Genomic DNA, 16,926 nt, shown 5'->3' with positions numbered 1-16,926 from the left:
CAGCACCTACGCCTCTGAAGAAGCTCAGCCTTGGAAGCGAGGCGTTGGCGGTCGGAAGGCTCCGAGCGCTGACGCAAGACCACCGGCCCCTCAGCCGAAAGCTGTCCGGGCCGGGCCAGCGCCCTGGAGCTGCGCGCGAGGCTGGCGGCCCGGGGCCCGCGGAGCCCGGCGTGCGCGCCGGCGCTGCTGCTGCTGCTGCTGCTGCTGCGGGAGCTGGCGCGGGAGGGCGCGGCAGGTGAGGGGCACTCCCGGCCCTCCCCACCGAGCGCAGTGGGCGTGAGGAAGCCAAGGAGACGTGGGCTGGGGCGGGATGAGTTGGAGAGCCAACCCAGAGTCTGCGGTGGGGAAAGGGGGTCCGGAACTTACGGGCAAGCCGGTGGCCGGTGTCCCGTGGGGTGACAGGTTTGGGGGTGTCGAACTCACTCAGAGAAGGGGCCAAAATCTAAAATCCAGCCTAAATCTCGGGCCGAATGGTTTACTGAACAGTCATAAACTGTCATAGTGATGGAAACGCAGCGGAGTGCAGTGATGACAGCGCGGTGCGGGCCACATTGCAAGGCCTGGCGCGACGGATTTGGCCCGCGGGCCTTGTGTTTGACACACGTGCTTTAAAGCCTGGTTCAGGCCTTCTGTTTTGCCGCCTCCAACTGTGGCCCCGGACCGGGGTGAGCGGCCAGCGGGTGGGGACCGCGGGGACCGGCGGGGCAGGGACGTTGGCACCCGCGGAGGCCGCAGCTTCCTGGAGGCCCGGTCCCTCCGGAGGACCCGCTGTCGCTCGCGCTCGCTCCTCCGGGAAAGCCCTGGGCACGCTCCTTGCGCAGGTCTGAGCCGACGCGGCCCCGCCGAGCTCGGCCGTGCCCGGTCCGTCGCGGGGAGGGGTCTCCCCGGCCCCTTGGCGAGGCTCTCTCCGGCTGCCCTGGCGGAGGTGGAGGGTGAAGAGAAAGGAGCAAGTAACCTGGCTCGGAATTTCCATTCTTTCTCAGTTTCACTTTGGTGCGCAGAGCTGGCCGGGCCGCGCCCACCCCGAATTCCCCACGGCTGGCGAGGGCTGCGCAGGGCTGATTCGAGGCCGGCAAGCGTCCCCGTCGCGGCAGTCACACTAGCTGGGGTCCTATGTGCGAACATCTGTTATAAGTGCTTCACTTACAAGAAGCCAGTGCAACTTTTCAGGACATCCTCAGTTTAGTCTACAAACTTCAAATAAGGCCCACAGAGGCCACTAGGTGACAGCACTCTGCCCTGGAGTTGTTAGACCTTTTCTGAGCCTTAGAATCTAAGGCTTAGATACCGCCTCAGAATGTTCTCTTTTAAAATATATATATATATTATTGATTTTTAAAAATATGTTTTATTGATTTTTTTTACAGAGAGGAAGGGAGAGGGATAGAGAGTTAGAAATATCAATGGGAGAGAAACATCAATCAGCTGCCTTCTGCACAACCCCTATTGGGGATGTGCCCACAATCAAGGTACATGCCCTTGACCAGAATGGAACCTGGGACTCTGGGACCCTTCAGTCTGCAGGCCGATGCTCTATCCACTGAGCCAAACGGTTAGGGCACAGAATGTTCTTAATACTAGGTCTAGTAATAATTAATGTCGTTTTCTAATACTTTTTTAAAATCGAATTTATTTAAACAATACAACAAAATTTAATCAACAATATAGTTGCCGTTGTTTTCTACTACTTGTGCCCAATGCTCAGGAAGCATTTTAATCCCTCTGTTGTAAAATTCTTGTGATTTTGATGCAAAAAATTCGGTCAATGCATTTTTGAGGCATTCTTCATTATTAAATTTTTTTCCAAGAAGAAAGTTTTGCAAAGAACGAAACAAATGGTAATCGGAAGGGGCAATATCAGGAGAATATGCAGGTTGAGGGAGAACTTCCCATTCCAGCTGGTGCAGTTTTTCAGCAGTGATTCTTGCAGTATGTGGTCATGCGTTATCGTGGTGAAGAATTACGCCCTTTCGATTAATCAGCGCGGGTTCTTTTTCTCTTAAAGCTTGGGCTAACCTTTCCAATTGGGCACTATACACTGCACTTGTAATGGTTTGGTTAGATGGTAAAAGTTCATAATGAAGAATGCCTTTAAAATTCCACCAAACACACAACATCACTTTTTTCGCATGCAAGTCAGGTTTTGGCGTGGGCTGCGGAGACTCATTTTTGTCCAACCATTGAGGCCGCCTTTTCAAATTAACATTCAGCACCCATTTTTCATCTCCGGTAACAATTTGCTCTAAAAACGGCAAACGGTTTTGACGAGAGAGGAGCAAACTGCAAATTGTGACTCTTTGATTATGGTTGTTGTAAGTCAACTCATGAGGAACCCATTTTCCAAACTTTTGGAATTTGCCAAGTGCACGCAATTGATTGGAAATTGTTTTTTGTGAACAATTTAAAGTTGTTGCAAGCTCTTGTTGGGTAATTTGAGGATTTTGCACCAAAAGAGCTTGAAGAGCTTCTTGATCAAAATTGGACACACGGCCTCGACCACTCTTGTCATCTAACAAAAAATTTCCCTCGCGAAATTTCTCAAACCAACGCTAGCATTTTTTGGCGCTAACTGCATCTTGACCAAGAGCACTACAGATGTTTTTTGCAGCCTCATTTGCTTTTCTTCCTAATTGGAACTCGTAAAGCATGCAGTGCCGAATATGCTCTTCATCCGCCATCTTCTTAGCCCTAGTTTTGCAACAAAAACCAAACCAAACACAAACTTTTTCAAGCAAAACTTGTTAATTGCACTTCACACGTTCTGTAGATACCACGTGTTTGAAGGTTATGTCAATACAAGTCAACGCCAAGCAAGATTTTAAACGAATGTTTAAAAACGACATTAATTATTACTAGACCCGATACATAAAAGGAAACACACAGGATTACAAAGGAATCCTGCTGCACACCGTTGCCTTCCATCATCATGAGAGGAAAGGCTAAATGTCAGCTAGAAGTCTGTGAAAATAAGCAGGTTATATCTTCCCTCCAAATTGAGGCTCTCAAACTCAAGTTTTCAGGTTCACCTAGGGGTCTGTGGACCCCAGGGTAAGAGCCTCTTACAGCCCCTCCCTGACGTAAAGGGGCACACGAGTGGTCCCAGTTGTGCAGGACAGAGATGGTCACGGGTGTATGCATACAGGCCCTGTAGCCTTGTCGGAGGAAGAGTCAGGGCTGGCCCAGGGGGATGGGACCCCAAGCAAAGAGGCGAGAGTGGCAGGATAAACCCAGGTGTGTGCCATACTGTAGGAGAGAGACAGCACATGGAGGGGACAAAGCCAGAGGGTCCAGCAGGCCCCTCAGTGTTCCTGGCTGCCGGCCCTCCTTCGAGGAGGTGAGGAGTGAACGGGACAGAGGTGAGTGTGCATGCCTCCAGCACACTACAGATTCAGGTATAGCTATCTCCAGGGCAAACAGGAAAACTAGGCTCCGCGAGGTTGGCAGTTAATTGGCTGGTTAGGACTTGGACCCAGAAGGCTGGCTCTGGAGTTCATGCTGCCTCAGGCAGGGCATCCTGACCAGGTGAGAAAGGCTAGACAGCAGAATTAATCAGTAGCCTTTGGGACAAGACAAGTAGGGACAGAATTATTAAGATTGATAGTTACAAAGCTGGGTGCTAAGGCAAAACTGGAGTTAGGACTGGGAGGAGAGAGCAGGATGAAGGGATTGCTCCGGGGTGTCTGCCCGAGCTCCCTGCTGGCGCTGAGCTGGGAGCAGTGTGAAGGGCAGGCCGGGCAGGGACCTCAGAGGCTGGTGTGGGCTCTGAGACATGCTCCCTTGGGACGTCACAGGCCTCCTGAGACTTCTCTGGTCTCCCGTTACCCCTCCCCCACTCCTCAGATGGTTCTGCAGGCCCTTCTTACTCTGCCTCCCCAGCCCTTCCCTCCATAGAAGGCTCAGCTAAGCCCAGGGATTCAGGGCCCCCTCCATGCCAACCTCTGCCACATCCTTTCTCTGGCCCAGACCCTCCCCCAGGATTCCAGCCTTAGGATCTGCACCAGCGTGGGCTGACCCCCTCCCAGGCACTTGGCAATATTAACTTAGCGTACCCTCACAACCATCCTATTATCCCCCACGTTCTAAAGGGGAAACAAGGCATCGAGAGGCAATCTAGTCCTTTCTCTCCTCCCCAGACTCATCTCCCTTTTTTTGTAAGTATGTTTTTATTGATTTCAGAGAGAGAAAGGGAGGAGAGAGATAGAAACATCAATAATGAGTTGCCTTCTGCACGCCCCCTACTGAGGAAGGAGCCTGCAACCTGAGTATGTGCCCTGACTGGGAATGGAACCATGACCTCCTGGTTCATAGATCGATGCTTAACCCTGAGCCACAGCAGACAGGCTCCCAGACTCATCTCTTAAATTTACAGTCTGCCCTGGCCCTTGATTTTCCTGGAATATACCAGTCTTCCTCCAGGAATTCATACTTTGCTAGTTTTTTGTCAAGAGCAAACTTGAGAATCACCTGAAAGTCACCCAGAAGGATTGTGAACTACAGAAAGCTGGTCCCCACCCCGTTTCTAATTCAGTCGGCAGGGGCCTAAGAATGTGCATTTCTAACAAGTTCCCAGGTGACACTGATTCAGCTGGGCCAGGGGTAACACCTGAAGACTCCCTAGCCTAGAATGTTCTTCTCTGCTCACCTACCCCACTGCCTGGAAACTCACAGCTGGTGAGGTTTCCTTTGGGCTCAGTCTATAAGACTCCTGACCCAACACCCTCCTGTCCCCAGATTGTTACCAGTACCTGGTACCTCCTGCACCCAACACACCTCAGCTCCCACCAGCCTTACTGAATCTGGTTTAAGTGTTCAGTTGTCCCCCTTCCTGCTAAACCTGATCTCCCTTGGGGCCATGTCTGCCTCAGGTCATCTCTGTCCCCCTCCACACACACACACACACACACACACACACACACACCTGGCTCAGTGCCTGGCTTATGATAGGTGCTCAGTAGATGCTTGTCCAATGCAAGGAGATCAGGGCTGGCAGAGCTGAGCAGTAATCATGCCAGCCAGGAGGTGTGGGCTGGCCACCTGGCAGCATATGAGGGTCACCTGGGAGCTTGCACACCTGCAGTGTCCAGTTCCCCTGCCCCAGAACAACTAAATCCACGTCAGTGACAGGATTATCAGAGCTGCTGGGTGGTGCTGGGCAGACGAGGGGGCAGCCCAGCCATGGCCTCCCTCCTCTCTGAGTGGGAGCAGTCAGGGACTACCTTACAGGAAATGCCTGTGAAAACACCATGAATCAATACTTACAGAGCTCAGAAAGCACTCCTGGCACTGAGACCTGCGACTCACCTTGGCTTTGCACCTAGGTGCTGGAGAAGTTTCTGGTGATTCCGAGGCCGGGCCCCACGCCCCTCTCCCTTGCCAACGGGCCTCTCTCGTTGCCATTCCATGCCTTCTCTCCCGGCAGACACGAGGATGTAATGCCTGGAGAGCCACGCTTCCCTTTTCCATTCCCCTTGCAGAGAGCCCCTGGGGACTCCCGTTGGTGGCTGATGGCCCGGCTTCCTTAGCGAAGGCTGTGATGGCAGAACTGGCCGGCCTGAAGTTAGAAAAGAAGCCATGGCCTGGAGGTAAGGCCCTGCCGCCTGAGGGGCCGGGTGGCGGAGCCAGGAGCCCCCAACCTGCAGGAAGGCACATCCGGAGTCTGGGAGTCTGGGGGGGACTGGCTCAGGGAGGGGGACTCTGCCAGGGTGGGGGACACCGAGGCCAGAGCCTCCCAGGGTGCCTGGGGGCAGGGACCTGGTCTCCAGAGGGCTGGCTTTTCAGGAAGCTTCCCCACCCAACTCTTTCCTTCCGAGGCCACCTCTGCCCTGCAAACAGCAGGGAGACTGGGAAATGAGTCTGGGGCCTTTTCCTGCCACTGCTGTGCCTCCACTGCCTCAGTGAGCGCCCCACGCGGGAGGTTCTCACTGACAGAGGAGAGCAGGCCAGAGCTGTGACATACTCCCTCATGCCACACAGCCGGAGGGCCAGCACCTGCGGATTGTGGAGCAGAGGCAAAAAGCCTCCTGGGAGGGAGGGTGCAGGGGAGGGGCCAGGGCTCTTGCTCCCACCACAGTCAGAGGAGGAGACTGACCCTGAGGCAGCAATGGGCATGTGGCCACTCCCTTAGGCCGTGTCACATAGGAAGCAGGTTCCCCTAAGCAGCTGTCATGTGGCCCTCACTTCCTCCTGCCGTGGCCCCATAGTGCCTGGCACTGACCCCAGCCTGGCAGGGGTGGCCTGGTACCTCCAGAGCCAGGGAGTGGCCTGATGATTGCTCCCTCAGCTGATTTTGCCACACTCTGGGCTGGAGCCCAAGGCATGATGAACCCTCCGGGGTCTGGTGAGCAAGTGGGTGTCTAGTCACAGTACAGACCGTCTTCCTGGGAAAAAGGGGGGTGCAGTCAGTGTGTGAAGCCCCACGGAGAGCAGGCTGGGCCCCCAGGGCCATCTGGCAGGTAGAGCAGATAGACAGTGGTGGGGTTTTCAGGGCAGGAGGGATGCCAGGCTCCTCACTGGGTACGTGCAGGGCAGTACCTGGGAGTCAGCTATGATAAAGAGCTTGTGGCCCTTCTTCCTGGGATGGGCACCCAATGCCAGGAGTAAGCTGTTGGTGAAGCAATCCAGGGTGGAGCAGAAGCCAAGGCCAGGAACCATCACTCGCATGGTGCAGATGGCTAGGATCAGGCCATTCTAGACGCCTGGCCAAGCCTGAGCAGTCAGCACTCAGCCCCTTCTTCATCCCTACTGCGGCCCTGAGTCGCACGGCCATTTTATTTCCTGTTATTACAGCAGTCTCCAAACACCCTCTTGCCTCGGGTCCGTTGCACTGGCTTTTCCTCTTCTGGAATGCTCTCTCCCAGATTTTTGCATGACTGGCTCCATCAAGTTTTCACTCAAAAGTTCCCCTTTTGGGAAGGCCATTCCTGACCGTCCCATCTCAGACTTTAAACCCCTCACTTAACATTTCACATATTCGTACTCTTTTCCCTTTAGCGCTTACTGCTGCCCAGGCTGTCGTGCATTTTTATTCATTTTTCTTGTTTATCCAGACATGCGCTCCAGCTAGCTAGTGACAACAGTAACATTGGGCTGGCTGCCAAACTGATTTCCTCTCCAGCACCAAGTCAATCAGTTGGTGCTTTTGGAGACATGGAAGGGAGCAAGCTGAGGCAGCATTTAGATTTAAAGAGATCAACTAGCAATGTCTGCTGTGGAGGGGAGAGAACTGGTGGGGGTGAAGTCCAGGTGCCACCAGCTCCCCAGCCCAGGTTCAAGCCAAGAATGATGGTCAACCTTTATCGGTTTCTCTGGGAAATGAACAGTTCTACATAAGTTAAGCTTCTAAACAAACAACTTTTTAAAACCCACAACCTTTTTAAAAAATTATATTTCTTTATTGGTTTCAGAGAGGAAAAGAGAGAGATAGAAACCTCAATGATGAGAGAGAATCATTGATCGGTTGCCTCCTGCACACACATATACACACCCCATTGGGGATTGAGCCACAACCCAGGCATATGTCCTTGGCCAGAATCCAACCTGGGACCCTTCCATCTGCAGACTGATACTCTATCCACTGAGCCACGCCGGCGAGGGCAACCACAGCCTTTTTAACTGTGAGATTAGAAACCGGATACTCACGCTTGCTTGAGATGAGTGTAAGGTATGAGTGAGTAGGCCCTGAGAGAGGAACCAAAAACAGTAGTGGAGTAAAGTCACCAGCTCAGCGCATGAACCTTGGCCTCAATATTAGATTGTTTAGACCACTCAGATGCCCTGTTTTGTAACTGAAATGGCCAGTTCTTGCTCTTGCTCAAGATAGGGAATTCTCTGGGTAGGTTCTGACCTACCCCTGGGGCAGCCTGACACAGTGTGAGTCTGAGGCAGTGTGTGTTTCCACAGGGACGCACTCCCTCCGCTACCACTACCTGGCCCTGTCGGAGCCGGGCCCCGGCCTTCCCCAGTTCCTGGCTGTGGGCTACGTGAACGACCAGCCCTTCATACGGTATGACAGTCGTGTGGGCAAGGCCGAGCCCCAGGCCCCGTGGATCGCCCCCATGGACGCCCACTACTGGGAGATGGAGACCCGGAAGCAGAAGGCCTGGGCAGAGGTGCAGCAGGTGGAGATGTGGACGGTGATGGGCTACTACAACCAGAGTGGCGGTACGTGATGGCCCCCTGCCCCAGCCGCCCTCCTTCCGCTAGGGAGGCTCCGGGGCTGCTGCCCCCAAAGCCAAGCAGGGGCGCCAGGGCCTGCAGAATCAGCTGTGATGGCAGCAGCTGGTCCACAGGCCAGACTAGGAAGCACCCACAGGAGCTGGGAGCCCCCAATGTCTCCCCTTCAGCTAACTAGGGTTCCAGGCCTCAGCAGAAAGAGCAGCCTTTCCCTGCCTCACCCATCCCAAATGTTTCAAATCGTGCCCACCCCCAGACACCATAGGGAGGGGAGGAAGGCCAGATGAACGTGCACTGGGCAGACAGCACAGGGTAGGAGACAGAACCAGAGGAGGACCTCTGATTCCGCCCAATGTCAGCAAAGGACAGGAGCATTTCCTCCACCCTCGGCCTCCTCACTCCACAGCAGCGAGCTCACACCCAGGGCCAGGGCTGCGGATGTGCCACGTGAGGCACAACTCCTTCATACTGCACCCTCCCACCCGGGCCCGGGCTCCCACAGGACACACAGGCCCCAGAGGCCAGGTGTAAAGCACCGAGACAGGGAAGGTGAGCTCAGGCCAGAAGCAAGGCCCGCCCTCAGTAGGAGAGTGACTAGCCAGGTGCCCGGATTTCCCCCCTCCTAATGGCGAGGGCATCTTATACCCATAAGAACCAAATCTTTTCCTTCTCGCTAGCACAGAAAATATCAGTGTGACTAGTTATGAACTTGAGTGTTCTTCCCACATGAAAGGCCCAACAGTCTTCTCAGTCCGAGCTGCTCATCGAAATTGCTCGGGTCCCGGCCAGGAGGCCCCTTAGCGTTAAGGAATTAAGGGAAATGGCATGGAGGGGAGTGGATGACAGAACAATGACTCAGCCCTCACCCACCGCCCAGCTAACCATGGCTCCTGCCCACACACTCAGGCACGCACAGCACTCAGCGCATGTTCGGCTGTGAAATCCAGGAGGATGGCCGCTCCAGCAGCTTCTGGCAGTTTGGCTTTGATGGGAAGGACCACCTGTCACTGGACCTGGAGACTCTGAGCTGGGTGTCAGCCGAGCCCATGGCCGTGCGGACCAAGAGCTGGTGGGAGTCGGAGCGCTGCTATGCCGAGTATGACAAGGCCTACCTGGAAGGCCTCTGCCTCGCCTCCCTGCGCAGGTACCTGGAGCTGGGCGGCCGGAGCCTCACCCGCAGAGGTAAGGCCCAGCCTGAGGCGGGCAGAGGGGCCACGCTCCCATTCTCCAGAGCGGTGGGGGGGACTTCTGCGGGGGCCCAGGAAGATGGCCAACCACCAGAGCAGGGAGGACCCAGCTCAGGCCCTCACTCCAGGGGAGCTGGGCAGGGAGGAGTTCTGGAATCCCCTAACTCAGTCTCATTTCTTCATCTGTAGAGAATGGATTAAACTTGGGGGGCTCATAAAGTCTTTTTGGGGTTTCCTGTGGTTCTGCTCCTTGGGAAACACCCCCAGGCTCCGGGGTTAGCATCCATCACTACCCCCAGGACCGGCAGGACTGCTGGGGACGCTTTGCCCCCTCCTTCCACACAGCCTGTGCTAAGCATGCTCCCCAGACTCCTGACCCTGGCCGGCAGGGCGGGAGATAGAGGGCTGAGGTGGGTATTAAGAAAGGGGGTGTGAGGGTAGAGGCCACAGGCTGCTGGGGGGGGGGGGGGCTCAGCACTCCATGGGCATCAGCTCATCGAGTGGCAGGATGCAGATAGGCTGAGGTAAAGGAGAAGACAGTCCTCAAAGGGGGGTTAGGACCAGTAACGTCAGGAGAAGGCTTGTGTATGAGAGAGCATGTGGGTTAGAGATCCAGTACTTGAGCCCAGCCTCCAGAACCACAGCTGCTCCAGGACTTGCTGCCTGGCTTGTGTCTGTTTCCTCATCGGTGTAATAGGGTGGCGGTACTCGCCATGCGTCCCTGCGGCACCATATTGCCATTAAATGAGTGGTGTTGGACTCCATTCAGCACCAGGTTCTACCTCCTTCTCCTGGAAGGTTAGGCAGGTTATCCACAGAGACAAAAACAGAACCAACAGGTTTGTAGTTATAAAGAGAAAGAGGTGTAACATAAGGAATTGACTCATGCGGTCACGGAGGCTTACAAGTTTTAAGATCTGTAGTCGACAAGCTGGAGAAGGGGGTGGGGGGACCAATGGCACCGTTCTGGCCAAATGTTGACAAGCTCAACCCACAGAGTGATGACAGGAAAGACTAGTGTCCCTGCTCAAGCAGCCAGGCAGCTCTCTCTCGCAGCCTCTGCCCCATGCAGATCTTCAAGGCACTGGATGAGGCCCACCCACACTTGGGAGGGCCATCTGCTTTACTGAGTCCACAGAATCCAGTGTGATTCTCACCCAGAAGGGCCCTCAACACCCCAGAAAACTCTTACCAAATGTACGGGCATCCCGATGGCCCATTCATATTGACACACTAGAGGCCCGATGCACAAAGATTCGTGCAGGAATGGGCCTTCCTTCCCCTGGCTGCTAGCTATAGTGACAACACAAGCGTCCCACCCACTTAGCGCCTGTGTATGCAAGTTAACTCGCCACCTTTGTTGGGTTATTTGCATACTCCCTCCTGATTGGCTAGTGAGCATTTTCAAAGATACGATCAATTTGCATCTTATTCTTTTATTAGTGTAGATAAAATGAACTGTGGCACCTGGATTGTGTCATTCAGAACAACTCTGAGAGGAAGAAACGATGGGTCCCCATTAGGGCCTGTGAGGCAGAGGGTTGTGGACAACCAGGCTGTCCTGTTCCAGAACCCATACTCACAATTATGCTTGTTCTAAGGTGAGGAAAGGGACATCATTTAACCACCTCTTATTCGGCCCTGCTTTGTGCAGGAGGTCATGGGGGAAGTATATAAATTCTAAGAAAACCCTAGGGTCTCAGTGGCATGAAGGGGGTGGTGTCAATATAGGACCCAATAGCCCTGCCGGTGTGGCTCAGTGGTTGAGCACCAAACTATGAACATGCTTGGGTTGCAGGCTCAATCCCTAGCAGGGGGCCCTCTCGCTTCCTCTGAATAAAAATCTGTTTTAAAATATGTATGGACCCAATGGCCCCACCCAGGGCTCCTTTGGAGGTGAGGGCAGGAAGTCACACCCCTGCCATGAGACCCCCAGGACAGGGCCCCTTTGGAATGCTTGACAAAAGGTTGTCCCTGCCTCCAACAGTGGTTGAGTGCCCCCTGGAGAGAGTCCTATCCTCATCTCCCTGCCCTCCACCATGGAAGATGCTGGAAGGGCCTGGGACCAAGACAGCGGAGTTGCCCCTCACCAGCCTTCCTCCCTCTACCTCTCTGCAGAGCCACCCACGGTGCAGGTGACAAGGCACATGATCCAAGGCAGGGGAACCACGCTGAGGTGCTGGGCCCGGGGCTTCTACCCACAGGATATCTCACTGAGCTGGTGGCTGGGGGAGGAGGAGCTGGCCTTGGAGACTGAGCACGTGGAGACGCGCCCCAGCGGGGACGGCACCTACCAGACATGGGCTGCCGTGTGGGTGCAGGCCGGGGAGGAGGCTGACTACAGCTGCCGTGTGCAGCACTCCGGCCTAAACCACACGCTCACTGTGGCTTGGGGTGAGGAGCTGGGCTTTGGCTGGTGGGGGCCAGGAGGGCAGGGAGGGTCCCAGAGCCGTCAGAGATAGTCCCATGGTCCTGGGGGTGCCTGCTTTTCTCCACCTGCCTCAGAACCGCCCCCTCGTCAAGCACTCGTTGCCGTGATTACCTGCACTATCCTGCTGGTGGTTGGAGTTGTGATCTTGACCACTACAACGTGCCTTCGAGGTAGGTGGGGTAGAATCAAGGTGGGAGGCCCTCGGGCTGGTCCAGCCTCACAGGGGGATACTCTGCTCCCACCCCTTCAGCTGCAACTTTCCCTTCTGGGGAGCAGCAGCCACTACTGAGCCTGCCCCCTGCCCACAGCCGCACACCGTCCTAGGGCCCCAAGGACCCCCTAGCCAGGGGAGACTGCTGGGCCTGAGCTTGGAAGGGCCTAGACTAGAGGGGAGTGGGAGAAGGAAGGGAGACCCAGGCCCCCACTCATCTCATCTCACTTCTTGCCTTGTCTTCTTCTCCCCACAGCCAGGAACACGAAATCCTACAAACAAGCCCCAGGTGACTGTGGGATGGGCGGGCTCTGGAGAGGAAGCCCCAGGTGCTCCCAGCATGACTGTGGGGCCTTAGAACAAAGATGGGGGCCAGTCACTAGGATCGGGGATTTCTCCTGCAGCCTAGCCTCAGCCCGCTCCCTCCAAACCCTGAAGCCAGGCAGAGGGCGGGGTAAGGGCACTCCTGGGAGTCACCACCTGGTTTGGTGGGAACCAGGAGCGGTGGGGTCACCTTCCTCCTTCCTCCCTGCAGGTGGAGAGGGACCCCCATAATTCCCAGAGCCCAGTGGGAACAGCGATGCTCAGCTCCTCCACTGACAGAAGTTCGCAGACCAAGAAGGTGTTCTGTGGGGCCGTCGGGGCCTGGAAGCGCCTTGCACTGACTGGTAGATGTGATCTGACCACAGTGGGCCCATCCCGCCCCGAAACTGAGCCCTCCTCACCCTTGTTACAAGTGGTCTGTGCCACTAACACGGTTTTGTCATCGTCTTAAGTCCTTTAAAAAATGTATTATAGTAATTCCTGCCCCGCTGGCATAGCTCAGTGGTTGACCTATGAACCAAGACGTCACCAATTCAATTCCTGGTCAGGGCACACGCCCGAGGTGCCAGCTCAATCCCCAGTAGGGGGCGTGCAGGAGGCAGCTGGTCAATGCTTCTATCTTCCTTCTTCTCTCTCTAAAAAATCAATAAAGATACACATATATTTTTTAATGTAATAATTCCTCAGATCTTTTACACTTGACTGTTTGCAGAATGACTTATTTTAAGGTAACTCTCAACCTAGCCTCAGGCACCCTGTGACTGTGGGGATGCGGGTAAGGGTGTGTGGGTGAGAGCGGTATGTGTGTGCATTAGGGTGACTGATATGTTGGTGATGGTGTGTGTGGTCAGTTAGTTGTTAGGATTCTGTGTTTCCAGGGGGAGGGGCACCAAATGCTGACTCGGCCTTCTGGTTGGGAGGGGTCTTGTTCCCAATGTGGACCGTTCAGGAAGTGTCATGGCCTTCACCCCCCTCAACTTACAGTGTCAGTTTCCATTCTGTGATGGTATAGAGTTTGGGGTCGTTCGTTTACCTTTACCTTGGAGTGGTCTGGCTCTAATGGTTTTTTGTTGTTTACCTCCCTGACTGTGGTGACTTAAACCCCTGCTTTTTGGCACCTTCCGTTGGGGAGGGGAGGGCCTTGTGCTCTATTAGCTGGCTGTTCACTGCTCAGCCTTTCTGACCATTTGTTCAACTGTCTCCGTTTCCTCATTCCATTTTCCTAGTTTCTTACTGACCTGTCTCATAAGCACTTTTACATGGACTAAGCTGTTCAATCCCCGTGGCATGCCTGTGCCCATGTGAGGAGACAGGGTCCTACCGCTGGCTCATACCAGAGCCATGACATGCCATTCTGTAAAGCTCTGCAACCCCTGGTCTGTAATTCTGATTCCAAAACACCGCCACAAGCCAGAAGCTTCTCCCGAACTTTGGCATCAGAACCTGACCTGAAATGAGTTTTGTTTAGTTATTTATTTATTAATGTATTTTATTGATTTTTTACAGAGAAGAAGAGAGAAGGATGGAGAGTTAGAAACATCGATGGGAGAGAAACATCAATCAGCTGCCTCCTGCACACCCCCACTGGGGATGTGCCCACAACTAAGGTACATGCCCTTGACCAGAATCGAACCCGGGACCCTTCAGTCCGCAGGCCAACGCTCTATCCACTGAGCCAAACTGGTTTCAGCATCGTTTTATCTATTTGTACTCTTTATTTTACTTCTGCTAGTGTGTCTTTTCCACATAAATACTGCTTATTTAATGGTAGGGTGTCACCCCAGTCCCTGTGGGAGTGTGATGCAATATTCCGCACCCACACCTCAGCACCTTTCTAAAGCCGAAGAATTCTAAAATCTGAAACATCTCGAGCGAGATTTCTGGTAAGGGACTGTGGACCTCCTTTAGTAAGTTTTTATGGTAATAAACGAGTGCTATTTTTATACTTGTCTGAGTGTACAGTGAGATGGGTCAGGGTGCGAGGCCTGGGAAGACCCTCGGGGCTCCCTCAGCCAGATGCACGTACAGCCTTCCTGAGCGGAGGTCCAGCCTTCTCCCCTAGGGAGGTGGGAGGCTGAGTGTTTGGGAAGAAACTGGAGGAGGCTCCTGGCCAACCAGACTTCACTTTGAATCAGTATAGCTGTCATCACTTTTCTGTCCACAAACCTGCCCAAGATCTTCTTCAGGCTCCTCCACAGAAGCAGGCCCACCCCAAGCTTTGGTCCTGCCAAGGCAAGCACAGGCCTTAGGCCGGTGCCTTGATGGCTTTGAGGCAGGGGCTGTAAGCTCAGAGAACCCTCCACAACAGGGCTGCTTCTGTAAGGGGGAGCCCTGGCAGAATGGCTGGGAGTTCCTGTCCAGTTCTGCAGCTCTGTGTCCAGGCCCCTGAATACTCCCTCTGTGGGCTGCAGGGCTATAGGGCCTTTTTTCCAGAGGAGAAAAAGGGGCCAGGAGGCCATGGACGGGTCTAGTCCCAGCACAGCAGTGGAGCCCCGCCTACCTGCGACCAAAGGGTAGAGTCACTGTACTTTCCTAGTGGCCTCACTGACTACTTGGTTTAGAAACTGCATGAGGGATAGGCCCATGCTGAGGATGTCCATCAGCAAGCCCTTGCCTTCCGCACTGCCCTGCCCTCTGCCGCTCATCCTCCCTGACCTGGCCGTCTTCTCTCCTCAACATGACATCTGGCTGGGGGCCTGGCCTTGGGGGAACAAGGGGCTGGTAGGCAGGAGAAATGTCCAGAGGAGGGGTGTTGACATAGACCACCCAACCCTGCAGAGAATTTCTGAGTTTATTTGAGCCAAATTGCTGACATGCCTGGCAGAAAGATCACAAATGCTCTGGAGACAGTTTCTTGGTTTCTTTTATGCGTTTAGCATTAAGGAAGGAGCTAGCGCCCTGGCTGATTTGGCTCAGTGGATAGAGCGTCAGCCTGTGGACTAAAGGATCCCAGGTTTGATTCTGGCCAAGGGCACATGCCTGGGTTGCAGGCTCGATCCCCAGTAGGGGGCGTGCAGGAGCAGCCGATCAATGATTCTCATTTTTGATGTTTCTATCTCTCTCTCACTCTCCCTTCCTCTCTGAAATCAATATATATATATATATTTTCTTTTCTTTTTTTAAAGGAAGGAGCTAAGAAAATGACTGGAAGGGAGTGGATTATAGGATAATTAACAAGATTATGTGCTTCCCAAAGAGTAGTGTTCTGGCATCTCAGAGGTGCCCTAACTAGATGCACAAGAACAACGGACAGAGCTGGCTTAAGGTAAAGAAGTTATAGGCCTGGGGCATGCCTATCCACCATGAGCACCCAGTTAGCAATTTAGGATCAGATCACCCTGTGAGGTTACTTTCCATAGAACCCCTTGTTCATCCACAGAGGGAACCCTGCTACACTGGCCCCTGGCCTGGGGGGACTCTTCCTCCACTTTCCTCAGCCTCTTGCTGGAGCAGCCTCCATCCCTAACTTCACACACTAGACAGAACCTAGCAGGCTTCCTGCTACCAGGAGCAAGGACACCTGACCTTCAGGGGTGTCTCCTCTGGAAATGGATGGCGAGGTCCTTGGCAAATAGGCATCACTTCAGCTTTTTAAAATCCTATCGATATTTCTCTGAGAGGCAGTTCAGGGCCTTGCCCATAGAACCATAAAATGAAACTAAAGGGGAGAAAAGCCAAGGTGAGGGCAAAGGTAAACCCCTAAACTGCTGCCTCACACAACAATTTCAAAACTACAACCAAAAGACAAAACGTTTAACTATCCCAGAACCCAGAAAGCTGGCTGAGTGGAAGTTATACAACTAGAAGGAAAGAGAAAAGAGCATTGAGACGCGCACAAGCGCTGAAAAGCTGAGGTATGGAGGTACGTGAATTAGGCTGGTGGTGGGCGACTGGGAGCAATGCTTTCAACCCAAAGGGAGACAAGTCCCGATTACTCTGAACTCCAGTTTCTGGGGAGACACTGGGAACCCAAACTCCTACGGGGAGAAGCTGAACAGTCTGCCACTCTGTGTCCAGGCCCCTGAATACTCTCTCTGGGGCTGCAGGGTTATAGGACCATTTTTTACATATAAATAGCCTACCCTATCACAGCTTAACCTAACAAACTGCAGCTCTGGTCAGCTCGGGTCGGAAAGTGAGGGTGACTTTCTTGCAGAGGTGCGCCCAGCAATCATTGTCTACTGCACTGGGGAACAAGACATGTTTGACTTGGAAATGCAGAGACTCAGAGCCGGCTGACTGGCAGCCATCACTGTTTGCCACACCCTAGCCTAGTGACTCGCTGAGACCCCACCCCGCACAATCTACAAACCCAACCAAGCTCCAGGGAGTGGCTTTTGTATTTAATTGGCTGCTCTATCAAAGCTTAACCCCGACAAACTGCATCTCTAGGGGGACAGCTCCAAAACCTCCAAACCCGAAGCAAAGAGGAGAAAACTGTAGTTCTCACTGTGGCTCCTGCTGGGTGGCCTCAGACAGTAGCTGACCTGCACCACATTGGTGATACAAAAGCTAGTGGTCAGTGTGAGATGACACCAGATTTCCACTCCTCACATCCATAAGTGACACATTCAAGAGGCAAACTCAGCACCAAAGTCCCA

At 53.8% G+C, this 16,926-nt stretch overlaps 1 protein-coding gene and 1 long non-coding RNA gene across 3 annotated transcripts; one reads left to right on the top strand and one right to left on the bottom strand.

Annotated features, from left to right (window-relative positions):
* On the top strand, positions 1-12,900 carry LOC118726079 (BOLA class I histocompatibility antigen, alpha chain BL3-7-like). Of its 2 annotated transcripts, XM_036450464.2 has the most exons (8): positions 5-235; positions 5,475-5,582; positions 7,900-8,160; positions 9,079-9,354; positions 11,478-11,753; positions 11,865-11,960; positions 12,258-12,290; positions 12,537-12,900. In XM_036450464.2, the coding sequence occupies exons 2-8, from the start codon at positions 5,534-5,536 to the stop codon at positions 12,554-12,556; spliced, it is 1,011 nt and encodes a 336-aa protein (XP_036306357.1). In that variant the 5' UTR covers positions 5-235; positions 5,475-5,533; the 3' UTR covers positions 12,557-12,900. The 2 variants fall into 2 exon arrangements, with proteins under 2 accessions (XP_045441959.1, XP_036306357.1); XM_045586003.1 differs by lacking the exon at positions 11,478-11,753 and having other exon boundaries at positions 1-235.
* Positions 12,901-15,111: 2,211 nt separating this feature from the next.
* On the bottom strand, positions 15,112-16,149 carry LOC118726083. Its single transcript, XR_004990210.2, has 2 exons — positions 15,471-16,149; positions 15,112-15,215 (listed from the first exon to the last, which is right to left on the bottom strand). It is a non-coding gene; the product is annotated as an uncharacterized LOC118726083 (long non-coding RNA).
* Between the last annotated feature and the right edge of the window lie 777 nt (positions 16,150-16,926).

Source organism: Pipistrellus kuhlii, unplaced genomic scaffold (assembly GCF_014108245.1).
Source record: "Pipistrellus kuhlii isolate mPipKuh1 unplaced genomic scaffold, mPipKuh1.p scaffold_m20_p_21, whole genome shotgun sequence".
Classification (NCBI taxonomy): Eukaryota; Metazoa; Chordata; class Mammalia; order Chiroptera; family Vespertilionidae; genus Pipistrellus; species Pipistrellus kuhlii.
This window is presented reverse-complemented; position numbering and strand designations above follow the sequence as displayed.

What these genes read in the sequence shown, in the direction of transcription:
- LOC118726079 (XM_036450464.2), top strand. Translation starts at nt 5,534, where the DNA reads ATGGCAGAACTGGCCGGCCTGAAGTTAGAAAAGAAGCCATGGCCTGGA. An exon ending in CTACTACAACCAGAGTGGCG is followed by an intron (nt 8,161 to 9,078) that starts GTACGTGATGGC and finishes CCACACACTCAG; the next exon opens with GCACGCACAGCACTCAGCGC. An exon ending in CACGCTCACTGTGGCTTGGG is followed by an intron (nt 11,754 to 11,864) that starts GTGAGGAGCTGG and finishes CACCTGCCTCAG; the next exon opens with AACCGCCCCCTCGTCAAGCA.